Source organism: Bubalus bubalis, chromosome 7 (assembly GCF_019923935.1).
Source record: "Bubalus bubalis isolate 160015118507 breed Murrah chromosome 7, NDDB_SH_1, whole genome shotgun sequence".
Lineage (NCBI taxonomy): Eukaryota > Metazoa > Chordata > Mammalia > Artiodactyla > Bovidae > Bubalus > Bubalus bubalis.
In genome coordinates this window covers 105,089,151-105,116,539 of record NC_059163.1, presented here as the reverse complement: position 1 = coordinate 105,116,539, position 27,389 = coordinate 105,089,151, and the positions used below count along the sequence as shown (strand labels likewise).

The following is a 27,389-nucleotide window of genomic DNA, read 5'->3' as shown; positions in this document are numbered from 1 at the left end:
TTTAGAAATAAGGGGGGTTGTTGATGGATAAAGGAAAATTGCTGAGTCAGTGAATTTGGGAAGCATTAATTCAGTTGGTAAAAGTCAGTGAAATTGATTGAATCAACTCAGTACAGTAAAAAAGCTAAGGGAGTCAAAAGGTAGAGGAGTGAGTTGGGGAAAAGGGTATTTTAAATATAGATTTTAGGCATGTTAGACTTGCTGATGAAAAAGTAAAGGTTATGAATTCTGGAGTGCGTGGTTGTGGCATTCCAGGCCTGTGACCTAACTGTAGAGGGATTATCACTGAACTGAAGAAGTTAAAGAATGCAGCAGTCTGATTATTTAGTGATTCAGCATGATAACATTGAGGTCATCAGGAAGATTGTTGGAATGGGGTAAAGAGAAAGACAGTGAGCCAGGGGCTAAAGCCGACAGTGGGCAGGGTTAAGACCAGACAGTGAGTGGGTGCGGAGTCAGTGGTGTGGTCTAATGACACAGGTCCCGAAGCACTCAGCATATTGCAGGATCAAAGATGATTGATGGCATAAAAAGTAAGGAGAAGGACACTTGCTCCATCTCTAGGTTTATAAACTTAGCAGTATGAGAAAAAAGGGACCTCTGAGGGACAGCAAGGAAGATCTAGAATGGCAGAGGGTTTGTGAGGTCTGAGAGGTATGGGAAATGGATCAGACCAGGAGACACAAAACAGTAAAGAAATAAGAGTTCAGAAGATGATGGATGGATGACGCAATGGGTAGTGTTTGTGGCAGATAAATAGAGATGGGAAGTATGATGGACTTGATCCTTGGGGTCTGTTGCAGAAAAGTGGACTTTAGACCATAACTTCCATGAGAACCGGAAGTTACAGTGGGCAGCATGCACGGTGTGAAATGGGGCCTCAAATAAGATTTTGTTGTTGAACGAATGAATGGATGCAATAAATGATTGAATGGGAGAGCTCAGGATGTGTGATCCAGAATATTTAGCCAGAGAGCACGTGGCCACTGGCTTCTGTTCTCTAATGCTGGAAGAACATTCTCACTGGACATGGGGCAGTATAGTGACTTTCCCAGGATACCTGGCTTTTCCAAGGACTCACACTGGGTGGCTGTTGAACACGGCATTCAGAAAGATTTATTTATATTTTCAAATAGATAACAGATTGACTCAATACTATTGAATAATACATTATTTTAATCTGAATTTGGAAAAATACTTTCATCATAAATTCTTTTTATAATATTAGGATTACATTACCACTACAAAATGGCAGATTTTTGCCTCATACAAGAAACTGTTCCTAACTATATAGTAGAAATCATTGAAATCACGAATAGGAATGATTCAGTGATGAAATTGATGATGCGCAGTGAGAGGAGCTAAGGTTAGTGCAAAGTACCCTGCTGTTAGTGAGGGAGATGGACTTTTATCAGGAATAGTTACAAGTGATTTTTAAGTTTGTATTATACCTTAAAATCTTTATATTATATTGGTATTTTTATAGACATAGTATAAATATATACTCATTCTTTATCTATGTTATCTTTAGACCCCATGCTATATTTTCTCTAAAGAGATCAAGAAATATAGATAACTAAAGACTTCAAAATCCTAAAGGATAGTGCCGTCAACGTGTTGCATTCAATATGTCAGCAAATCCGGAAGACCCAGCAGTGGCCACAGGACTGGAAAAGGTTAATCCTCTTCCCAGTTCCCAAGAAAGGTAGTACTAAAGAATGTGCTAAGCATCGGACAGTTGCACTCATCTCCCATGCTAGTAAGGTCATGCTTAAGATCTTGCATGCTAGGCTTCAGCGTTATGCAAACCAAGAACTTCCAGTTGTCCAAGTTGGGTTTAGAAAAGGAAGAGAAACCAGAGATTAAATTGCCAACATTTGCTGGATCATAGAGAAAGCAAGGAATTCCAGAAGAACATCTACCTGTTGTTTCATCGATTACGCTAAAGCTTTTGACTGTGTAGATCATAACAAACTGGGGAAAGCTCATAAAGAGATGGAAATACCAGACCACCTTACCTGTCTCCTGAGAAACCTGTATACGGGTCAAGAAGCAACAGTTAGAACCCTTTATAGAACAAATGATTGGTTCAAGATGGAGAAAAGAGTACGACAGGGCTGTCTGCTGTCACCCTGTTTGTTTAAGCTATACACTGAGCACATCATGAGAAATGCTGGGCTGGATGAGTTACATACTGGAATCAAGATACGCGGGAGAAACAGCCACAACCTCAGACATGCGATGATGCTATTCTAATGGCAGAAAGCGAAGAAGAACTAAAGAGCCTCTTGATGAGGGTGAAGGAGGAGAGTAAAAGAGCCAGCTTAAAACCAAATATTAAAAAACCTAACATCATGGCATCTGGCCCCATTACTTCCTGGCAAATAGAAGGGGGAAAGGTGGAAGTAATGATATTTCCTCTTCCTGGACTCTAAAATCACTGTGGATGGTGACTGCAGCCATGAAATCAGAAGATGATTGCTTCTTGGCAAGAAAGCTATAACAAATTTAACAGTGTGTTGGAAAGCAGAGACATTACTCTGCCAACTAAGGTCTGTAAAATCAAGGCTATGGTCTTCCCAGTGGTCAGGTATGGTTATGAGAGCTGTACCATAAAGAAGGCAGAATGTCAGAGAATTGATGCCTTGGAACTGTGATGCTGGAGAAGACTCCTGAAAATCTCTTGGAAAGGAAGATCAAACCAGTTAATCTTAAGGGAAATCAACCCTGAATACTTGTTGGAAGGACTGGTGCTGAAGCTGAAGCTCCAATATTTTGGTCATCTGATGCTAACAGCTGACTCATTGGAAAAGTCCCTGATGCCGGGAAAGATTGAGGGCAGAAGAAAAAGAGGGTGTCAGAGGATGAGATGGCTCGATGGCATCACTGATGCAATGGACATGAACTTGGGCAGACTCCGGGATATGGTAAAGGACAGGAAGGCCTGGCATGCTGCCCTCCATGGGGTCGCAAAGAGTCAGACACGACTGGGTAACTGAACACAACAAAAAGAGTTCACATAATACTAAGACTGGACATTTAATAATGTAACATCCATTACAGAAAAGCAAGATCAGAGAAATGCATGAAAGCTAAGGCAGAATTTGAAAGGTGCTGAAGAAAGCTTTGCTTCATACTCTGTGGTGACGTAAATGGGAAGGAAATCCAAAAAGGAGGGGTATGAATATACACATAGCTGATTCACTTGGCTGTACAGCAGAAACTACTACAACATTGTAAAGCAACTAAACCCCATTAAAAAGAGAGAGAGAGAGAATGAGATAAAACAACAAAGAACAAATTCTTTCCCCGTGCAAATAAGTTCCAGTTCTTTCAAGGTCTCCATTTATATTTCCTTCTTTTCCTTGTTTCGGTAAACTACAAAGCTCCAAGTAAAATTTCTTTGACCCAGTTTCTTTTATTTGCTCTCACAAAAAATTAAACCTCATTTTGGATCATGTTATTCTTTATTTCATAGTCTTCTTTTAGCTTCTGACAGTCAGTCCCCTCAGCCCCTCCATGTGCAAATCAAGGATGCCCTATTTGCTTATTTTTAAATTATCTTCAAGATGAAATTTATAATAAATGTAGAATTAACAGGCTCAAATAATGTTTTTAGGCTGATAAAAAAAACCAAAGGCAGTTGAAATTAATAAATTTAGCTTGTGATTAAGGGCATCAGAAATTTCCACCTGAGTTAATTTAACTTACCAGAGGGGAAATCATAATTACAAATGAATGCATATTTGTTGTTGGGAAGCTGGCAGAAGATTCCCATTTTTCCTGATGACAGACAGTTTCCTTGGCTAAAATAAATAACTTTGCTCCTCTAGTGAACCCCAAAAGTACAGAATGCAGCTACAATGCTGGCATAGCTCACTTTTTTTTTCCATTTTCTGCTTTCACAGTATTCTGTGAATGCTTGCTTTGTAGAAGACTGAATATACTAGCAACAATTTATTGTCATTTTCCTCTTTTACCTGCTATAAAATATATATGTAAGGTTTCTGATTTTTTTTTTCTTAATGAAAACCTGCCATGTAGGGATTAATAAATCATTCTGTCTGATTATTTTGTGACATTCATGTGGAGAGTGAGGAGGATTGAAATTTGTGTTTGGAGACTGAAGGTTTTCATACTGCAAAGGAAAGCTTCTGTATTCTTTTTCAAGGTTAGTCTTTGTGAAGAATTTATTCTTACATAGTGTGGATGTCATTCCATCAAAATATGGATGAGCCAAATTAACATTTTGATACTTTGTAACTGAGGTGCATTTTAACATCCTTCCACCAGAAATAACTAGTGAAATAGTACTAAAAACAGGTAAGTGTATTAGATAAGGTCGGAGCACAGAAGACGGAAGAGAAGTGGTCAGTTGGATCCTATGATGAGACTAAATTAGAAATGCACCCCAAGAGACAAGACTGTATGATTCCACCTGTGTGAGGTATCTACAGTGGTCAAATTCACAGAAACAGAAATAGAATGGTGGTTACCAGGAGCTAGGGGGGATTGGGGAAAGGGAAGTTGTTATTTAATCAATATATTTTCAGATTTATAAGATGAAAAAGCCATGGAGCTCTGGAAATCTGTTTCACAACAGTAGCTGTACCTAACATTACTAAAGTGAAAAAGTGAGGTTGCTCAGTCGTGTCTGACTCTCTGCGATCCCGTGGACTGTAGGCCACCAGGCTCCTCCGCCCATGGGATTCTCCAGGCAAGAATACTGGAGTGGGTTGCCATTTCCTTCTCCAGGGGATCTTCCTGACCCAGAGATCGAACCCGGGTCTCCTGCATTGCAGGCAAGACGCTTTAACCTCTGAGCCACCAGGGAAGCATTACTAAACATTGCTAACATTACTAAACTATACACTTAAAAATGGCGAAGATGGTAATTGTTTTTTTTTACAATTGAAGTGTAGGTGACTTACAGTGTTGTGTTTCAGGTGTACAGCAAAGTGATTCAATTATTCTTTTTCAGATTATTTTCTATCATAGTTAGGACAGTAAATCTTATGTTTTGTTTTTTTTTTTTAACCACAATAAAAAGAAAGTGAGGAATGCAAATTGTCAATTGAATTTAGCCACAGAGAGGTCATTTGGGACCTCAGCAAGAATATGGTTTTCTGGAGGTTGGAGAGTAAGCCCACTTGAGGCAGTGGAAGAGGGGCTGGCAGCTGAGGAAATGGAGATTATGTAAGTAAACTTACTTCATAGTGTTTGGATGTTGAAAGGTACATGGGGGAAATAGAAGGTGAAGGTGTTTTCGTTGTTATTGTTGTTTTAAGAGAAACTATAGCATTTTTGCGGAGAAGGCAATGGCACCCCACTCAAGTACTCTTTCCTGGAAAATCCCATGGACGGAGGAGCCTGGTAGGCTGCAGTCCGTGGGGTCGCTAAGAGTTGGACACGACTGAGCGATTTCACTTTCACTTTTCATTTTCATGCATTGGAGAAGGAAATGGCAACCCACTCCAGTGTTCTTGCCTGGAGAATCCCAGGGACGGGGGAGCCTGGTGGGCTGCCGTCTATGGGGTCACACAGAGTCAAACACGACTTAAGTGACTTAGCAGCAATAGCAGCAGCATAGCATTTTTGAATGGGGATGCAAAGCCTGTAGGGGGCAAATAGAAAATGTGAGAAAAATTGACTGAGGCCAGAGATTGATTGAGGCTGCTGAGAAAAGGGGAGGAGCTAGAGTCTACAGCATAAGGAATTAGCAATTTGAGAGTTGCCAGGACTGGTGGATAGAGTTCCTCTGGCTGCTCCTACAGGTATGGTCAGGTTGGTAAGTTAATGAGATGGGCATCCTCACTCCTGCTTTGCCTGAGCAGACGGTTTACATGGGTCCCCATTGAAAAGCGTAGAAAGGCCCAGTACAGAGATTATACAAAGAAAGGCACAATTGCAAAGAAAGATAATGCACAAATAGCTCTTTGTTCATTTTCCCTGAGAAAAGCAAGCCAAAAGTCTGCAAGCCCAACTCTCCAGCCATATCTGGGAAGTGCTCATACCTGTCTCCAGTGAGAAATGAAAAGTGACTTAGGTAACAGACCGAGCCGAAAGTCTTGCTGCTTCAGAGGTGCTATTAACTAGAGCTTCTTCCAACCCTAAAAAGAATATGTATTGGGGAATGACAGAATGAGAATAGATATTGATGTCTGTACCCCATACTAAATGAGATAGTTTAAAATTTTCTTAAGTCTATTATTTTCAGACATTGGCTAAGCAAAGGAATAGATAATCAGTGTGTATAACACATGGGAAACCTCCTGAGTACATTTGTTTGGAAACTTAGAAATCTGGCTTTAAAGGGTATTTTATGAGTTATATGAACTTTATTTTCAAATGGTATTCATTTTTCCAGTCAACAGAGTTTGTGGAGGTGTTAGAAAACTCAACTCCTTCAATTCACTCTTTTTTTATTACCTGTCCTCATTATGTATTATATATTAATATATAGGTATTGATATATATTACATACTATGTAATATATACATTATGTATCAATATATAGGTATTGATAATATTTTATTTTTTCTAGGATATTGATAATTCTTTATGTTTTAAAGGACATTTTGAAAGTTGTTTTTTTTTTGGAGTTCTAGTCATTTCTTTGAGGTTGTTCTTGTATCAAAGAACAGTTCTTAAACAGTAATACCTGTTTCACCTAAATTGGGAAACAGTCTCTGGAAGGTACAAGATATAATCTGTGGAAAAATAATGTACACATAGTGAGTTTGTACTTGAAAACAATAAATTTCTCCAGTGCATTTATTCAACAAATACTTATTTGTTGTTTTCTATGTTGTAAGCGCTTTGTTTTACTTAATACCAGTGAACGTAACTGTCCCTGACCTCAGGGAGCTTCTAGTCTGGTGAGGGAGTCCAGATTCAAACAAATAACCACATAAATTGTATAATTAATATAGTAACAAATTATGTGAAGAAAAAGTACAAGGTGGTATAAAACCATATGACACAGGCAGCATTTTGGCAATTTGGGAAATTAGGGAGACCTCCCTGAGGAGGTGACCTTTAAATTGAGGCCAGAAGGATACTTAAGAATTAGTGTGATGAAGGTGTGGCAGACAGCTGGGTATAGAAAGTGACATGGAATAGACTGCACAGTGGCCTTGAGGTGGGAAGAAGTTTGGCCTGTTTAAGAAGAGGTGGAAGACCACGGGACGGGAGCAAGCCAGCCAGAGAGAAAGCTCTGTGAGAAGGGCTGGTGAGTGGGGAGCCCAGGAGCACAGCTATCCATGGAGCGGTGCTGGCAGCATCCAAGAGCCAGACAGGATCAGATTTATGTTTTTAAAAGTTCACTCTGGTAGCTGTGTGGAGACATTATCCTCTGTGACAGGGGGTCAACAAACTTTTTCTGTAAGAAATGAGATAGTAAATATACTAGATTTTGTGAGTCACTTGGGTCTGTTGCCGCTACCCAGCTCTCCATGTTTTATGGAAGTAGCCATAGACGTTATGTAAGTGACTGAACCTCGCTGTGTTCTAGAAAGCTTATTTATAGATGCTGACATTTGAATTTCATATAGATTTTACGTGTTGTGAAATAGTCTTTTTTATTTTTTAAATCATTTAAAGATATGAAAGCCATTGTTAGTTCCCAGGCCACGTGAAGATAGGAGGCAGGCTGACTTTGACCCGGGAGCTGGGGTTTGCTGACCCCTGTTACAGCGCCTTATTTTATTTGTCTAACTTTTTTTTCCTCTGCCTCTTAAATGATGTTTACTTCTACCTTGACATTTTTCTTAAGTTATCTACACTTTTTTCCAACACTCTGGTAAAGATATGACCAGTACTAAATAAAAAATGGGAATATAACCTCTTCTATTTTTATCTTAGTGTTACATTTTCCATTTGAAAATCAATAGACATGACTGACCCATTCTACTTTTTTCCACAGGCTTTTAAAAAAAATGAATAATTTTTTGTTTTTCCTGTTTATTGTTTTCCCCCAAAGTGTTACACTTGGTGCTTTGTTCTTTCAGACCTCACACTGAATTTTTTCATCTTCTCTTTACCTGGTAATAACTCTTAAATTTAATTCTGACATTCAAAAGAAAAAATGGTAGAGACATCAAGAAAACAAAATGCATCATATTCAAACAACACAATTGCTTTCAAATGTTTGTTTCTGATTAGATGAAATAGTTTCTTTACATCAAGGTAAACGACATCCATGTTATTTCAGATCTGCAAATAATTATTCTGACTTAAAGGGAAATTCCTAGTTGCTTTTGTGTATTGTGCTGTTCAGCCCCACAGGATGCTGGAAAGCATAAGGTTTTGGAAAGAGTACATACAGACTTGGTTCAACATCCATCTGAGCCTTACTAGGTATATGATATGATATGATATTGGGCAACTTAATTTCTTGGAGCTTAAGTTTCTCTGAAGCATGCAAAATGCATAGTCAGTGATGGAAATTCCCACCCACCTTTCTTCCGCCTGTAAGCATGATAGTTTATCATATAAAAGTTGCTATGTTAAAAAATGGCCTATATTTGGTGATTGTGAGGGTGTTTGGTGTTAGTTTTAACCTTCTGCAGATATAAAGTTAAAAAAAAAAATCTAGCGGTATTCCAAAATGGAACCAATGTGCTTTTAAGGTGGTATACATGATTAAAGTCTGTTCTTTTCATTAATATTTCCTCTGCCTTGTTTATTTTACTTCTGAAAACTCAGGTTTGACAGTTCTCTGGAAGACCTACCTCAGAGTGGACCTCACCCACCTACAACTGCTCAGGTTTTACATATTGGTGGCCAAGTAGCCACAGTTTCTAAAGTAACTACGTATTTTAGGTAGAGTTTTTTCCTCTTGTCTGTCTAAATTTTAATGCTGGTGGTGATAGGTACTAAAACTGTTTGACTATTAATAAAAAGGAAAAGCTGATCATAGATTACAAAACTGACATTAATATATAGACAGAGCTTGGCACTCAGCTTTGGTGGAACACTGCTTTACACTACTTTTAAATTTTTCATATTTTGTTTTGATTCTGAGTTCTAATTTAGAGTCAGGAAATCTGTGCCTTTTCTCTATTCACTGTGATTTGGAAAGTCATCTTTCTTGAGTTTGTCATAAGTCTATTGAATTAGAGCATTCCCATCTAAAAAAGAACTGATAGAAATTTTATGTTCTAGGTGCCCAGATATATTTTAAATGTATTGAGGTTAATTTTCCTAAGATTTTGAAGGACTCTGCTCATACTCAATCTTTTATACTATTATTTGTGATACAATATGATGAAAGAAATTCATTATAGTTTCCTTTTCTTCTTATAGAAGAAGGATAATTTAGCTGATTGATTTTTCTAGATGACTTTTTTGTAGACTTAAGTGTCTTGTCATTATTTGCCATTATTTCCCTGAAATAGAAGCCATTGTCCCAAAGATGCAGAGTAATTAAAAAACTCAAAGTTGAGTCACTTGGTAACTTTATTCTTCCACTTAGGACACTCATATTCCTCTGCTGCTTATCACATTTTTCTTTTCTTTTTCTCAGACCCCATTTTTTCTTCTCTAGCCATTCACAACAGTTAAAACATATCTACACAGTTCAATTATAGACTTATCAAAAATTATACTTAAGCAATTCTCTCTCTGTGTATGCATATATATATAATAGATAGATAAATGACTTACCACGGTTTTCTTAGTTTGTCTTCTAATATTTTGTAAAATTAGAGCCAGTGGAACTAGGAATAATGAATTATCAAATTCTTCTAGAAGGGAGAAGAGGAGACAGGGAGAAGTGACTTATATCAACCCTCACAGTTTTGGGCATCTGAGCTCTTATTTGCTCGAGTTGAGTTTGGTACATAATTATGTTGTGTTAGAGGTGGCCATTGTCACCAATTTTGGAAAAGGCAATCGTAGTATAGTGAGGCTATTCATTAAGAACTTATATGCGTAATTAAAGAAGAGAGACATAGATTTCATCCCATGCATTTTAAACTTTCTTTTTACATAATAAAAAAAAGTTCTCAATTCCAGCTTGATAACCAGATTTGAGAGAAGGGCATGGCAACCCACTCCAGTATTCTTGCCTGGAGAATCACCATGGACAGAGGAGCCTGAAGGGCTACATACAGTCCATAGGGTCGCAAAGAATCAGACACGACTGAGAAACTAAGGAACAGCAGCCACCAGATTTGAAAGTCATTACAGTCCTAATGATGGAATGTTAATTCCTATCTAGGTATATGACCTTTTCTAAAAGACCAAAGGAAACTATTAGTTTAAATAATTCGAATTTTGAAGGTAAAATTTCATAGCAGCATATTTGAATCTTTACAGAGCTAACTGAAAATAGAAATACAGAGCATCATTAGAGAAGGTGATCTTTTTGGTCATATTCACTGTGACTACTGTTTATTTCTGCAAAGGTGTTTGCCCTCCCCAAATAGTTTTACTCTCAATATTTAAAAGTTATTTCTTGTCTGTATTAATATGTATTGTAGCTTCTGAATAAGCAGGCGATTGTACCTGCTTCTCTTGAAAACTCGAGTTTCATTAAAATGTCAGGCTCTGGGTGTATATCATCTCTAAGGTGTATATCATCTCTACATTCTCGTTATGTAGAAACTTTTTGGGAAAGTTGACGTAACCTTCCTTCTTTTTCTGCTTACTAAAAGTCACACTTCATGTTTGGATTTATTTTCTACTTAGTTGTTGACAAAGAAAAAGAAAGGAAGTTGTTGACAAATCAGTCTTCAAATGTGTGTTGTCATATGAGACTGATTTCACTTTAAGTAGGATTAGAGACTGTGAGCTTAAAAACATTCAAAAATGTTTGTATAGTATTTAAACCAGTTTTATGGAGGATTATGTATCAGATTTTAATTTCTGAGAGAAATCATAGTAACAGTAAATAAAGGATCTGGGCTCCTTTTACGCTTGTGACATGTCACACCTTTAGAAGTCTAAATATTAACATGGCATGGTTGCTATCTTATTTTTATTATGTTACCCCTTCTCACTTTCCTTTTTGTTCCTCTTCTCTGTTTTTCTGCTGACCAATTTAAGCAGCTCCACAAGAAATGTGGCAACAAGTTCTTTGGAAGCTTCTCGAAACTTGTCTACCCTGTCTTCTCCTGCTAGATACAGTGCTGCCGTTCTGAGCAGCGCAGCCGCTACTGTGTCTGCTGTTCTTGCTGCAAAAACCAGGTAGAACTACATGTACGGTGTGCATCTGATGTGAACCCAGCGCTTTTCACTGTCTTACAACTCACCTCTGAGAGAGCATTCCCGTTTGAATCGGCCACAGCCCTGTTAGGAGATCTTAATTATATTGGGGACATTTTTTCTAGGTTGTGGCTATATCCCACAGAGTGTATTACTGATTTTTCCTAAAATAATTCTTTTATCTCTTTCCATTACCACCATTTATCTGTGATACTTCTCAGTTGCGTGGATTGTTGCATGTTGTGTGCCTATTGACTTTTGAGTTTTTATCATTTTTATGAAACAGAATTCTGAAACAGAATCAAGCATAAATAGGTATTTTAGGTTTCTGTTGGTTTTACCTTCTCCCACAAGCTGGGTATGTTTGAAGTTGATCTAAAGCCTAACTATTCTAATGTCCATTCATCCTGTAGAAAGAGCAAACCTTTTTATTGTTGTAGGGTTTTGTTTTTACGTAATTTCTAGTAGTTTTTATAGCTTTCGATGCTTTCCAAAAGATTGCCTTGATCAACTTTGATGAGAATTTACTCAATTCTGTATTAATGAGTAGAATAACATAGTAGACACTTCATCCTCTTTCTGCTGCTTTGTTCTGTTTCTGTCCCCCTCTCTCTCTCTCTTTGGAAATGTTTCAAATCACAAACTATAAAAACTACATACTTCCTGCTATCGGTAGTGTGATTTTTCGACTTAAAACTCTTTCTGAATGCTCACCAGGCTCTCCAGTCCTGAAAAATATCACTCACTCCTGGATGCACTTTGCATCAGCCCTGTATCCAAGCCTTTAGCTTTTTCTTATCTCCAGCCCTTGAGGAAATCAACTGGCTCTGTCCATGTTAAGAAAACCAGGTATGGGGGGAGTGGATGTCACAAGGGGGGGCTTGCTGTGAAAGGTACTACTTTCTCTGACACTGAAGCACTGCATTAACAGCCCAAATGAGAAAATCCTAGAGCTGATTTGTGTCCAGTTTTAAATTAACTGTAATTTCAATGCAGCAATAGTGCATGAGCACATTATTTTGTATGATTATTAACTTGACTTTTAATCCTTTGTGACATCTCTTATTAGCACACTTGATATTTGGTATGAAATAGGACCCTGTTTTTTATTGCATGGATATTGCTATATGAGAAGAATTGTTTAATAAGACATACCTTTCTTTATACTTTTCAAAAAAATGAAAAAGAATAATAATTGCTTTTGATTGGCTGCTATCTTATTGTTCTTAGATATGAGAGTTTTACTTTGGCAGACAACTTAATTTTCACCATATTTGGGAAATGCTGAAATGCAAAAATGAATTTTTCTCCCAGACTTAACAATCATGCCAAAAATTATTAGGTATAATGTAAAAATAAAAAATCCCAAATGTTTCCTAAAGGTATAATCTTAATGAAATGACTCTTATTTCTGAAAGAACATAAAATTAATGGCAGAGAGTATAACTGTAATTCGTAAAAGCCTGATGTGACACAGGCTGCCTGTTGATCATATGTTTGTGTCCTACCCACAGTGTTCTGGATGTGCTCAATATACTTAATTACAGACATCCCTTGGAGATATTACAGGTTTGGTTCTAAACCACTGCCATAAAGTAAATAGTGCAGTAAAGCAAGTCACACATTTTTTTGTTTTCCAGTGCATATAAAAGTTATATTTACCCTATATTGTATCCTGTTAAGTGTACAATAGCATTATGTCTAAAAAATTAATGTATATACCTTAATTTAAAACTACGTTATTGCTTAAAGATGCTGACCATTATCGGAACCTTCAGAGAGTCATAATCTTTTTGCAGTAGTAATACCAAAGATCACTGATCACAGATCACTATAACAAATGTAATAATAATGAAAAATTCTGAAATCTTGTGAGGGTTACCAAAATATGACACAAAGTGGGCAGCAAATGCATTTGGAAAAATGGTGCTGATAGACTTGCTTGATGCAAGGTTGCCACAAACCTTCAGTTTGTGAAAAGAAACAATATGTATGAAGCGCAGTAAAGTGCTTAAATAAGCTGTGTCTGTGTAACTCTGGATAACTTTTAAGGGAGATGTTTGAACAGGGGGAAGACATATCATTGTACATTTTGCTCTAAGGAAAAAAAAATACCCAAAATTATTTGTGGAATTGTGATCGTTAAATGGGCAGAAATATAACATTGTTAGGGCTAAGTTTATACAAAGACAGGTGCTGACTACCCTTGGAATAAAAATTCCTTTGAGAACACAATAGAATCTTTAAATCCTCTATTGCTTTCTTTCTGTCTTTATTTTTAACTAAATGGCTTATGATATGTTTTGGCTGACATCAGATGGAGATGGAATGAGGAAAAGCACTGGTTATGAGAAAATATCCCATTTCTCCATTTGTGCCATGTTCATTCAGCTTTTGATTTTTTATTCCAGTAAGTTATTTTGTTCCCACTGTTTAACAGAAAAAGAACAACATAAAAATCCTTATATACCTTGTTTGAAGAATTAATGTTTTTCATTTATCATTGCAAAACTGAGAACAGTTTTATAATTTTTTGGTATGGAGTTGTTAAGTGGTAGGTCAGTCTGTTTTTAAGCAGGAAAAGTTACTCTAAAAAAATGCATCCCTGATTTCCTTTCAAAATAGTCTCCTTATTGTTTAAATGACCTTTTTTTTTTTTTTAAACTGACTGTTTATCCATGGACCTACTTCTAGAGGAAGTATTAGTAGTAATTTTCATTACTTTTTATTAACAGTTGTAGACACAAGCTAAATATGTTTGATATCCAGAGAAGGAAAATGGTTCTTGAGAAGGTAAGCTAGCTGGCATTCTGCAAAGCAAGAGTTCAGGGTTTCCTGAAGAGACCTTGCCACCTCAATGAGACGTGTACTAGAAAGAGCAGTTGGGATAATGTCAGAGGTATTTTATCTCTGATTTTTGCTTTTGTTTAACAGTAATCTTTTAAATTAAAACAGAGGTCTGTATAGTCAAAGCTATGGCTTTTCCAATAGTCATGTATGGATGTGAGAGTTGGACCATAAAGAAGGCTGAATGCTGAAGGATTGATGCTTTTGAACTGTGGTGTTGGAAAAGACTCTTGAGAGTCCCTTGGACTGGAAGGAAATCAAACCAGTCAGTCCTGAAGGAAATCAATCCTGAATATTCATTGGAAGGACTGATGCTAAAGCTGAAGCTCCAACACTTTGGGCACCTGATGCGAAGAGCTGACTCATTGGAAAAGACCCTGATGCTGGTAAAGATTGAAGACAGGAGGAGAAGGAGAGGACAGAGGATGAGATGGATGGATGGCATCACCAACTCAGTGGACATGAGTTTGAGCAAGCTCCGGGAGATGGTGAAGGACAGGGAAGCCTGGCGTGCTGCAGTCCCCAGGGTGGCAAAGGGTCAGACAAAAGTGAGCGACTAAACAGCAACAAATCTTTAAAATTATAATAAAGTGTAGTACAATACAAGACGTGTCTTCATTATAGTATTTATATTTAACAAGTTGAATTTTAATACAAAAAGTTTAAGAATTTTGCTTAGGAAAATACAAAAAATTGTCTTGTAAACAGAATTCTGAAACAAAGGAGACTCATGATTGCTCTATATGTCTCAATCCTTTTATAAAGTTCTTAAAGAATTAAGAATTCTTAATAGCATTCTATAAGAATACTTATAATTATGATCTTCCAGAAATACTCCTTTCTTACCACTTCAGAATGTGTGTATTCCTATATCAATTTTTGTAAGAGTTTAGCTAACAACTGCTTAGTTTAAACATTGGTGTTTAAATCTGTGATGTACAGTTGGCTTTTAAAAAATTTAAATGTGTAATTATGAAAATTAAAATAAAAGTTACCTCAAGATTATTCTTTGAGCAGAGATTCTCTTTTGAAAATAGACTTGAAATTTCCAACTCTTCCCCATCTGCAGCTGAAATTTATTTGTTACAATAGTTAAACAAATGTGGGGAAAGAATGTAAATTTAAGATAAATCAGATTGCTAACACTGAAAATTAACTTTTCTTCCTTTTTCTTTTGTCCTCATTAGCTCAGTTTTGAAACCTTTGGTCTATCAGTATACATTTTTCTCCATTTTAAGGTTTTGAAATACAAAACAGAATCTCTGGTATTCTTGAGATGGAAGGCATATTAATTTTAACATTTCATTTCAGTGCTTGTTTATTTGGCACACTAGTGAAAATGACCATGTTTGATGCTGAGCTTGGTATTAATCAACATTGCTAATGGGTTTGCTCTGCTTTTCTTACTAGGATCTTTTAGAAAGAAGTTTAATTTGTTTAGAATTTAGGTATACCTTAAACCATTTAAGTTTAGAAAAAAATGTATATGAGTCGTCATTTTAGAATAGACCAATCTAAGTGTTCATGACTATTCTATTAATGTTAGTCATTAGTTTGAAATATTTTGCTGTTAGTGATTATTGATAGCATTTTCCCCAAATATAGAATTATATACCCAATGGCTTTATTAATTTTTTAATCTTTACATAATGTTCATATATTTCTTTAAGTAATAAGTAATAGTTAAAAATTAGGAAAAAAAAGATGTTTGATTTTTAGGGGCTTGGACATCATATATTTCAACATGATTGTCTAGATAAAACTTAATTTTCTCCCATTAATACATTAAATATTTTAAGTTAATAGAGATCTATTCCCCTAGAGATTTTTCAGCTCTGCTGATCAATCCTGATATAAATAAAACTCCCTTGTTTATAACTTAGATTTTTAAAATTCTTTATAATCTGCACACCCTTTGTATCTAAAGAGTACTATTAAAGATTTAAACATCTCAGAGTCTTTGGAAGAAAATATATACACAACTGTGTACAAAGGTTACAAAAATATGAAAACATTTTTTGCTTATGAGATACTGTGTGTCATTTAAAACTGAGTTGAGGAGATGAGATTATACCTGACCTCAAAATCCTTGATCAGAACTATCTACAAACTACATTTAGAAGCAGAATTACTAGTGCAGATGAAGGATGTTTATTTGCTAAATGTGCTTATCTCTAGATGTCTGAGCTGCATATCACAGGATATAGCATTTCTGGAGCATACACTCTGTGCTCAGCAGTGTGTTCGGTACTTGATGTGTGTTACATGTGTCATCTCATTGTATTTCATTTAATCCTAGCAATAACCTTGGAATAACAGTAGCATTTTTTTGAAGTAGGTTGAGTCATACTAGTAACTACTGCTCAAAATTCTCCAAGCCAGGCTTCAGCAATACGTGAACCGTGAACTTCCAGATGTTCAAGCTGGTTTTAGAAAAGGCAGAGGAACCAGAGATCAAATTGCCAACATCCGCTGGATCATCAAAAAAGCAAGAGAGTTCCAGAGAAACATCTATTTCTGCTTTATTGACTACACCAAAGCCTTTGACTGTGTGGATCACAATAAACTGTGGAAAATTCTGAAAGAGATAGAAATCCCAGACCACTTGACCTGCCTCTTGAGAAACCTGTATGCAGGTCGGAAAGCAAGTGTTAGAACTGGACATGGAACAACACACTGGTTCCGAATAGGAAAAGGAGTACGTCAAGGCTGTATATTGTCACCCTGCTTATTTAACTTGTTTTTCTGGGCTCCAAAATCACTGCAGATGGTGATTGCAGCCATGAAATTAAAAGACGCTTACTCTTTGGAAGGAAAGCTATGACCAACCTAGACAGCATATTGAAAAGCAGAGACATTACTTTGTCAGCAAAGGTCCACCTAGTCAAGGCTATGGTTTTTCCAGTGGTCTATAAATAGTCATGTATGGATGTGAGAATTGGACTATAAAGAAGGCTGAGCACCGAAGAATTTATGCTTTTGAACTGTGGTGTTGGAGAAGACTCTTGAGAGTCCTTTGGACTGCAAGGAGATCCAACCAGTCCATTCTAAAGGAGATCAGTCCTGGGTGTTCATTGGAAGGACTGATGTTGAAGCTGAAACTCCAATACTTTGGCCACCTGATGCAAAGAGCTGACTCATTTGAAAAGACCCTGACACTGGGAAAGATTGAGGGCGGGAGGAAAAAGGGATGACAGAGGTTGAAGTGGTTGAATGGCACCACCGACTCAATGGACATGAATTTGGGTAGACTCTGGGAGTTGGTGATGGACAGGGAGGCCTGGCGTGCTGCAGTTCATTGGATCGCAAAGAGTCGGACACGACTGAGCTACTGAACTGAACTGAATCACAGTGTTTCAGGTATACAATATAAGTGAATCGCTTTACTGTATGCCTGAAACATTGTAAGTCAACAATATTTTTCATATTTTTGAATTTCCATTATAGGTTATTACAGGATATTGAGTATAGTTCCCTGCTATACAGTAGGCCCTTGTTTATCTATTTTATATACAGTAGTATGTATCTGTTAATCCCAAATTGCTAATTTATGCCCCCTTTCCCCTTTGGTAACCCACATGTTTGTTTTCTATATCTGTGAGTCTACTTCTGTCTTATAAATAAGTTCATTTGTATTTTTTTTTTTAGGTTCCACATGTGAGTGATGGCATATGATATTTGTCTTTCTCTGTGTGACTCAGTATATAATTTCTAGGTTTATCCTTGTTGCTGTAAATGGCATTATTTTATTCTTTTTATGGCTGAGTAACATTCCATTGTATATATGTGCCACATCTTCTTTATCCATGGGAATCCATTCTGTTGATGGACACCTAGGTGGCTCCCATGTTTTGGCTATTATAAATAGTGCTGCTATAAACACCGGGGTGTGTGTATCTTTTTGAATTAGAGTTTTTGTAAAATAAAATAATTTGTCCATCACAAATCTTTTAAAAGGTACTTAATGCTTAAATTTGGTTTCCGTCAATATTCTTTATTGTGTCTTTACTGATAATTGTGTTCAGCACGGCCATTAGGTAAACTGTCTTTCACTTTTTATTTATGATAAAATTATTAAACTGCTTAAGTTTTTCATATTTTTTTAACATCAAGCAGACTTGAGTTTTCATTAAACTCATTAGAAATGATAGAAGAAGGTGATAGCTCCGCTACACTTGAATGTGAGGGAACGAGAATGGGGAATAGTATTGCAAGGTAGTTACAATAGCTCTAATGGGATTTTCCAAACTACCTGTTGTCACAAGTGCCCTAAACCCACCATCAGCTTCGGATGACTCCTGGGAGGACTTAGCAGAACTTAGAGTCTCTAGTAGTGCTCATGATTGAGAGTCATTACAGTGAAAGATTACAAAGCAGAATCAGCACGGAGAAAGGTGCATGGGGCCAAGTCGAGAAGAAAGGAGGCTGTAGTTTCCAAACCTCCCCGTGAGGTCACCCATGATGTGTGGATGCCTATGGCAAGGAGTTACAAGACACGCAAAGTGTTCTCTACCAGAGAAGCTATTTAGAAACTAAGTTCCTGAGACGGGTTTCGTTGGGGCTCATCACGTAGGCATGCTGTGCCTCATTCGTAGCCAGTCTCCAGCTTGCAGAAGGACAGCAGGTGTTTATCATAAACCACATTGTTGATAAAGTTTAGGTGCAGTGAGCACTCTTTGTCTTTTAGAGAAACTTATATGACTGTAGGGAACTGTTTACCAGCCAAGTTCCCAAAACCCAGTCACAGGGCAGCCTTGCAGCAGCCTTCCTAAGGGTAGGTAGCGTCAGCCCGCTCTGTTAGGCTGTGCAGGGTTCAAGAGGCATTAGAGAAATTAGGTAATATAGTCATTTACAGTAATATGGTGGGCATGATTGCAGTTGAAACTTCAGCCTAAGAGTATAACCAAGGGTATTTATTTTGTCTAGCTGTTGATTTCAGGTATTGAAGGAATTAAGTTTCTGTGCATATAATTATTTAGGAAGTGGTAGCTCAGTTTCTGTTGACAAGCCAGTAGGAAGTATTCTTGTTGTCATTGTTACCGTTTTTATTATACTTCATTTGAGAGAAACTGTTTATAGTATTACATCATTCCAGAAGTGCCTACTTTAGAATTTGGACTACCTAGAATTATTTTTTTAATGATGATATATAAGTATAAATAACAAATGACTGGGGTAATAAAACCATATCATCTTCTATATCAAACTGGAACCAGTGTAAATAAGACCTCCTGTTAAGCAAATAGCTCTGATTGAGAGAGGACAGTGGCAGACTTGTCTCTTGTTTTCTTGTATCATGAACACTGAACACCGGATGCTGTGTTAGGCTGCAGATTTTGTCTCCTGTTTTCCACTATGTAACACAATGTCTGGCATGTGTTATAGTAGGTGCTTAAGTATTTACTGAATGAATGAGTAACTGAGCAAGTGTGTGAGTGAAACGAGTGACTGGTGAGATGTCAGGGAAACTTAGTCCATAAGATACCAGAAGAATGTGGTAAAGAAAAAGCTGTGTCAGCCATTTCATACAGATAATCAAGGATTCTCCAATAATTGTTGTATTCTACATGACCTTCTGGAATGTTGAGATAGAGGAAATTAGCTACTTATTTAAAAGAATTGGCTGTGTAACTTTTCCAGTGCCTAATTTCTCAGGTTTGGGCTTCCCTGGTGGCTCAGTGGTAGAGAATTTGCCTGCCAATGCAGAAGAGGTGGTTTGATCCCTGGGCCAAGAAGATCCCCTGGAGAAGGAAATGGCAACCCACTCCAGTTCTCTTGCTGGGATAATCCCGTGGACAGAGGAGTCTGGGTTACAGCACACAGAGTTGCGAAAGAGTCAGACATGGCTTAGCAACTAAATGACAAAAACAACAATTTCTCAGAGTAGACCTTTTAAAGGGAATTTCCAAAGATTGAACAAATGCAACCCGATTGTTTTCCTTTCCTTTTCTTTTTTCTGTTTTAAAGAGAGTCAGTCCCCTGTCATGGTATTAGAGTTTTCTTTAAAATACCAATGAATCAATATTTTTGTTTTCCTTAGAGATTTAATAGGCTGAGAAAAGGACAAATCACTACTAAGTTAGATTACTACCACTTTACCAAAAACGTCTCCTCCTTTTCTCTCCAGCAATGCCCAGGAGTCTTCTCTGCAGTCTGCCCCCTCGGCAGGTACAGCTTGGAGCTCCCCCGAGAGGCCAGGAAGCCCAGGCTCGGCCAGACCAGGGGCGGCCGGGCTCACCGCTGCTGCCACCTTCAAGCCTCTGGGGTCCCGTGGGATCAAGTCACCAAGCTGGCAACGGCCCAGCCAAGCAGGTACTTCGCCAAAGAAATCTCTTGCTTTTTTACATTTAAATGTAACTATGAAAATGTGTTCTGGGATATATTTCAGCTAGAATTCACTGCTGAAACCCATCTCAATCATCTGAGATTTACAAAAGACTGGGAAGAGTAGTTGCAGCTATTTTTTCCTCTGAAGTGTCTGATTAACATTCTGTGTATGTGTGACACAGTTGCCACTTGCTATTTATAATTATAGAATTGAGAGCATTTCCTGGGTTTCCAGATTACCCAAGAAGCATGGGTTGAATTGTAAATTTGGGGTCTTATTCACAAACTATGTTGTTTGAAGATAGCCTTGGACATACAACATCCTGGTTTTGATCATATACACAGAATAACAGGGACAGATGCACTTGCTGCCGTCAGTTATTGAAGAAAGAAAGAGTCTTTTACTTCCCGTCGTTGGGCTCCATCTGAAAACCTGACTTTACATTCACTTCTATAGATAAATCTTGCCTGGAGAATCCCAGGGATGGGGGAGCCTGGTGGGCTGCCGTCTTTGGGGTCGCACAGAGTCGGACACAACTCAAGCGACTTAGCAGCAGCAGATATGTCATCAAGAATCCCTTTACTACCCAGCCACTGGTAATTTACTTCCTATCAGGCTTCCCTGATAGGGAAGAATCCACCTGCAGTGCCAGAGACCCTGGTTCGATTCCTGGGTCAGGAAGATCCACTGGAGAAGGGACAGGCTACCCACTCCAGTATTCTTGAGCTTCCCTGTGGCTCAGTTGGTAAAGAGTCCACCTGCAATGCAGGAGACCTGGGATTGATCCCTGGGTTGGGAAGATCCCCTGGAGAAGGGAAAGGCTACCCACTCCAGCATTCTGGCCTAGAGAATCACATGGACTGTATAGTCCTTGGGGTCACAAAGACTCAGACTTGACAAAGTGACTTTCACTTCACTTCTCACCCTCAACCTTGTTGACCTCCAAGTGGTACCTCCAATGCTATGTGTCTGAGAATACCCTACCTGTCTCTGGGGATGATAACCAGGCACCAGAGTGAGAGTGAAAGCTTGAGACTCCATTCCCATGCTCTCACAGTAACTAACACGTAATGATTCCATCTCTTACTTAGTATTTCTAAAATTTCTTTTCTCCTCTTTGTGGTCTCAGCAACTGCCTTGGTTCAGGCCCTGGACTTTGCAGACAACTCCTAACTAATTTCCCCATCTCCTTCTCACCCTGGAAGTCTGTCCTCCTTACTGCAAGGGATATTTCTAAAACTCATTTGCCCATGTTACTCTCCTTCTGCAAAGGCTGGACTGTTTCCCCCTTCCTTCACTCATCATTAAGACCTTTTCCCTCTGACCTCTGCTAACTTTTTAGTCTCATCTCCTGCTGCTCACACTTTGTAACTGTTCTGGTTTTACTAAAACTTCTACAGTTACTGAGACTTGCCATGTTAATTTGCTTTTGAAAGTTCAGGTTCTTCTGCAAAGAACACACTTTTTTAACTTATCCCTTGTATATTTCTAGTCTTCCTTCATCAGTTTGGGGATGGGTATTAATTGAATATACAAGGGGCTGCTTTGGAAAATATGATAACTTTATAACTTTCTATATAAAAATAGGTCATTTATTATTTTTTATAGTTGATAAGAGTGGAAAGAATGAATTTTTTGTTAATTAGGAATCCATCTTTGTTTCGTATTTCCCATAACATTTAAATACATTAACGCTAACTTCATTTATTGTAAGTAAATTATCTTTAATAAATTACTAATTATTTATATAGTTAAAATTTATTTCATAGTGTCATTTGCATGTTTTTGAATTACCATTACTAATTTTTAAAGCTAAAAGCATTGTGTGGAAGAAAGAGGAAAGGCCATTACACATGATCTGGACTATTTTGTTTGCTTGTTTATTATTATTATCTTAATTAAAAAAAATTTTTTTTTATTTGACTGAGCTGCCCAACAGGTAGCATCTTAGTTCCCCAACCAGGGATCAAACCTGTGCCCCTACAGTGGAATGTAGTAGGGTCCTAACCACTTGACTGCTAAGAGATCCCCTGATTGAGACTATTTTAAACAAAAGACTATTTTATTACTTTTGAAAACTTAAAAGATTTAGAATAATATCATTAGCAAGACATGTTTTCTTGGAAAAAATGCTGACACCTCAGCCCTCAGCTCAGTTCAGTTCGGTTGCTCAGTTGTGTCTGACTCTTTGCGACCCCATGGACTGCAGCACACCAGGCCTCCCTGTCCATCACCAACTCCCGGAGTTCACTCAAACTCATGTCCATCGAGTCAGTGATGCCATCCAGCCATTTCATCCTCTGTCGTCCCCTTCTCCTCCTCCCCCCAATCCCTCCCAGCATCAGGATCTTTTCCAGTGAATCAACTCTTCGCATGAGGTGGCCAAAGTACTAGAGTTTCAGCTTTAGCATCATTCCTTCCAAAGAAATCCTGGGGCTGATCTCCTTTAGAATGGACTGGTTGGATCTCCTTGCAGTCCAAGGGCCCTACACATTTTTAATTATTTCCACTTATTTAGAACTTATCTATGACAATTAAGAATTGCTGTATTTATTTTATATATGATTAGAATACAAAAAGTAACTTTCACAAAAAATTTGGGGGGTATAGTAATTGGAAGCAAACAGGAGAATGTTTCCTAAAAGAGCAAGGAAAAGACTAAATTTCAGAGGTAGAACTGAAAGGAGGGTACAGAGTATACATGCTGTGAAGCACAGGAAGGTATGTGTACCGCTTTTGGAAAATCAGAAACTGTGGGCAAAATACTACTCAGCCTGTTAGAATAAAAAGAAAACTTCCAATTGATGTCAAACTCTTGACATCAAGAGTTTGGATACACTACAAGGATACACTACAGCAAAATTACCACAAGAGGGCGATAGAATCCTTTTTTGTCTCATTCTAATATAATTTAATAATCAAAGCAGGCAAATAAATATAATCATGATTCACATGGTTAGTATTTAAAATATTAACCCTTTTACAGAAGGTATAACTGAATTTAATCTGAGCAAAACTATAACAGGATAGAAAACTGTATGTTATATAGTATAAAGCATTAAATATTATTAAAAGGAAGTATGTTTTGCCATTGTGAAATTTTAGTTGAATTACATCTTGATGCTTAAATCAGAAAATATTTGCAGAACTCCTGCTGTTTATCTTGCTCTAGGTACTATACTGGAACTTAGTGAGTTTATGTTATGTTAAAATTACTTATTTTATGTTACTTTGTAAAACTTGTAACATAAATACAAAATTCCTAGCCACTCAAGTTCTTTTATTCTGCTGCTGCTGCTGCTAAGTCACTTCAGTCACGTCTGACTCTGTGCGACCCCATAGACGGCGGCCCACCAGGCTCCCCATCCCTGGGATTCTCCAGGCAAGAACACTGGAGTGGGTTGCCATTTCCTTCTCCAGTGCATGAAAGGGAAAAGTGAAAGTGAAGTTGCTCAGTCGTGTCCGACTCTTCGCGACCCCATGGTCTGCAGCCTACCGGGCTCCTCCGTCCATGGGATTTTCCAAGCAAGAGTACTGGAGTGGGGTGCCATTGCCTTCTCCATCTTTTATTCTACTCTAACAGTATACCATGTTTCAAACAAAGTAAAACAATACCCCAGAATCTACTCTTAGTCTCTAATGAATAGTTTCAAGGACTTCCTTATGCAAATATTTCCCATTTGTTCTTTTGATTTAGAAAGTTTTAACTGTCACATTCGGAGAAGGCAATGGCACCCCACTCCAGTACTCTTGCCTGGAAAATCCCATGGACGGAGGAGCCTGGTAGGCTGCAGTCCATGGGGTCGCAAGGAGTCGGACACGACTGAGCGACTTCCCTTTCCCTTTTCACTTTCATGCACTGGAGAAGGAAATGGCGACCCACTCCAGCGTTCTTGCCTGGAGACTCCCAGGGACGGGGGAGCCTGGTGGGCTGCCGTCTGTGGGGTCGCACAGAGTCGGACACGACTGAAGTGACTTAGCAGCAGCAGCAGCTGTCACATTTGACTGCGTGGATCATGACAAACTGGAAAGCTCTTAGAGAGATGGGAATACCAGACCCTCTTACCTGTCTCCTGAGAAACCTGTATGCAGGTCAAGAAGCAACAGTTAGAACCCTATATGGAACACCTGATTGGTTCAAGATCAAGAAAGGAGTACGACAGGGCTGTCTGCTGTCACCCTGTTTGTTTAACCTATATGCTGAGCACATCGTGAGAAATGCTGGGCTGGATAAGTTACGAGACGAAATCAAGATAGGTGGGAGAAATATCAACAGCCTCAGATATGCAGATGATACCACTCTACTCTTGTTGAGGGTGAAGGAGGGGAGTGAAAGAGCCGGCTTAAAACTAATATTAAAAAAAAAAACTAATATCATGGCATCCTGCCCCATTACTGCATGGCAAATAGAAGGGGACAAGGAGGAAGTAGAGATTTCCTCTTCTTGGGCTCTAAAATCACTGCGGACGGTGACTGCAGCCATGAAATCATAAGACAGTTGCCTCTTGGCAGGAAAGTGGTAACAAGCCTAGACAGTGTGTTGAAAAGCAGAGACATTACTCTGCCAACTAAGGTCCGTATAGTCAAGGTTATGGTCTTCCCAGTGGTATTGTTACAGTTGTGAGAGTTGGACTGTAAAAAAGGCAGAACACCAAATAATTGATGCCTTTGAACTGTAGTGCTGGAGAAGACTCCTGAAAGTCCCTTGGACAGCAAGGAGATCAAGCCAGTCAGTCTTAAGGGAGATCAACCCTAAATATTCACTGGAAGGACTGATGCTGAAGCTTCAGTATTTTGGTCATCTGATGCGAAAAGCTGACTCATTGGAAAAGTCCCTGATGCTGGAAAAGATTGAGGGCAGAAGGAGAAGAGAGCATCAGAGGATGAGATGGCTAGATGGCATTACCAATTCAGTGAACATGTACTTGGACAAATTCTGGGAGATGGTGAGGGACAGGGAGGCCTGGCGTGCTGCAGTCCATGGGGTTGCAAAGAGTCAGACACGACTAGGTGATTGAACAACAAAAGTTGTCGCATGATGTGTTCTTAATGTTCTTCACAACTGACCTGTGAAAAGGACAGTTTCCACCAAAGGTTGCAAAAGCTTCAGAGGCAAGTCACTGCACTCCTTTGGACTCAGATAAAGCATTAGCAGGTGGCATTGCTTCTCTCACACCACTTCAGGTGTCTTTTTCTTGATAGTTCACAGTTGTGCTCTAGTGTGGGTTAAGAAAAGAGGAAAAAAAGATTTTTTAATCCCCCTACCCTCCCACCATCACCAAAGAGTTCCTATCACCAGTGATGTCATTTTAAAATAATTCCTACAATGGGGTAGGAAGGATGGGATCAGAATCACTAAAATGAAGTCTGTGGCCCATTTAGTTGATAATGAAACAGTTTAATGGATCGTAGCCAGTATTTTCATTAAAAAATGAAATAGAATAGAAAAATTGAGAATATTTTACTATATGAAGTATTTTAACATATTATGGATAGGTATCATGTTATGAAAATGTGGTTTTAGTTTACATATATATGTATGTATGTGTATATATATGTACATAATTATATACAAACATGTATTTTGGATCAGCAGATAAAGTGTACAACAGGAAAAGTGTATTTCTTATTTTTTTATAGTTAAGAAAAAGTTTGAAAGTCATTTATTTAAAGAAGTATTTTAGTCATGAGTTTTGAAATGATAACCAGAAAGAAAAAGATTGCATTGAAAGGGTAATTGAAATTTTAAGCCTTACTAGTGTATTCTGAACCTGTCATGGGTTTCTATAATACTACCTCCATTAACATTCTGACTTTAAATCTTAGATCATTTCACTGGTGGTATAATATAGCCTGTGTTATCCAGAAGTCTTTCAAGAAGACAGTAAAGCATTAAGTGTTAGTCACTCAGTCATGTCTGACTCTTTATGACCCCATATACTGTAGCCTGCCAGGCTCCTCTGTCCATGGAATTCTCCAGGCAAGATTACTGGAATGGGTAGCCATTCCCTTCTCCAGGGATCACCCAGGAATCGAACCTGGATCTTCTGCATTGCAGGTAGATTCTTTTCCCTCTGAGCCACCAAGGAAGTCCATAAGGTGTTGTTCGCTGAGTCACGTTTAACTCTTTTTGACCCCATGGGCTGTAACCCACCAGGCTCTTCTGTCCAGTTGATAAATAGGAACTAGGTGTGTATGTAACAGCATTGTGGTTTAGACTGGGTCTTCTTTGTTTTCTCAGGCATATTCTTTAACGTACATCACCATACATACACAAGCTTGCCAGTGACTGACAAAGAAATAAATATTTTAGGATGCAAAATGTTAAAGAGTTCATAGTCTGCATGAAAGTATCAAGATACAAAAGAAAGGTGAACCCATGGTTGAGTTTTTATGTACGCTAGCAATACTGCTGCCTGCTTGCCCTGTACGTTGGTGTACTTCCAGAATTCAGATGCAGTAGTCCCTTTAGAACTGTTTACTGATCTATAAAAATACATAAAAGGTGAGGTTCTTGATATTTTTCAGAATTGAAGATTTGTACTTTTTACACTAATATTTTAATACATGCATGTATTTGTATGTCTAATAGGTATTTTAATGCTCAAAACCTTCATATTGTATATGCATAAGTGGTTAGATAGATATTCTTAAAACCTTCATAAAGGTAATGGTGTAAGTTTAAAAATATGTTCTTGTGTTTATGTAAGTGCCCTAATTTGCTGTGTAGTATTTTTTCTAGATTCTGTTTAGGTTATAAATACCAGATTGCGTCCTGAGTCGCTCAGTCGTATCTGACTCCTTGCAACCCTGGGGACTGTAGCCCACTAGGCTCCTTTGTCCATGGGATTTTCTAGGCAAGAATATTGGAGTGGGTTGCCATTTACTCCTCCAGGGAATAGATACCAGATTAGGTAAATTAATTCATTTGATGCAAGTGTGTGTGTGTGTGTGTGTGTGTGTGTGTGTGTGTATATATATTTATATATATATATAAAATCTTACT

General features: G+C 38.0%; 1 protein-coding gene across 15 annotated transcripts in view; it reads left to right on the top strand.

Moving 5' to 3' along the window:
- The window catches only part of PDLIM5 (PDZ and LIM domain 5), a 227,706-nt gene that overhangs the window by 152,223 nt on the left and 48,094 nt on the right, over positions 1-27,389 (top strand). For 9 of the 15 annotated variants that reach the window (XM_006046893.4, XM_006046892.4, XM_006046891.4 and 6 more), the window contains 4 exons: positions 8,707-8,823; positions 11,050-11,190; positions 11,926-12,057; positions 20,183-20,367. In XM_006046893.4, the coding sequence (XP_006046955.3) occupies positions 8,707-8,823; positions 11,050-11,190; positions 11,926-12,057; positions 20,183-20,367 (575 nt within the window). The remainder of the gene's footprint in view (positions 1-8,706; positions 8,824-11,049; positions 11,191-11,925; positions 12,058-20,182; positions 20,368-27,389) is intronic. The other 6 variants (XM_006046896.4, XM_006046895.4, XM_006046894.4 and 3 more) reach the window with 2 other exon arrangements.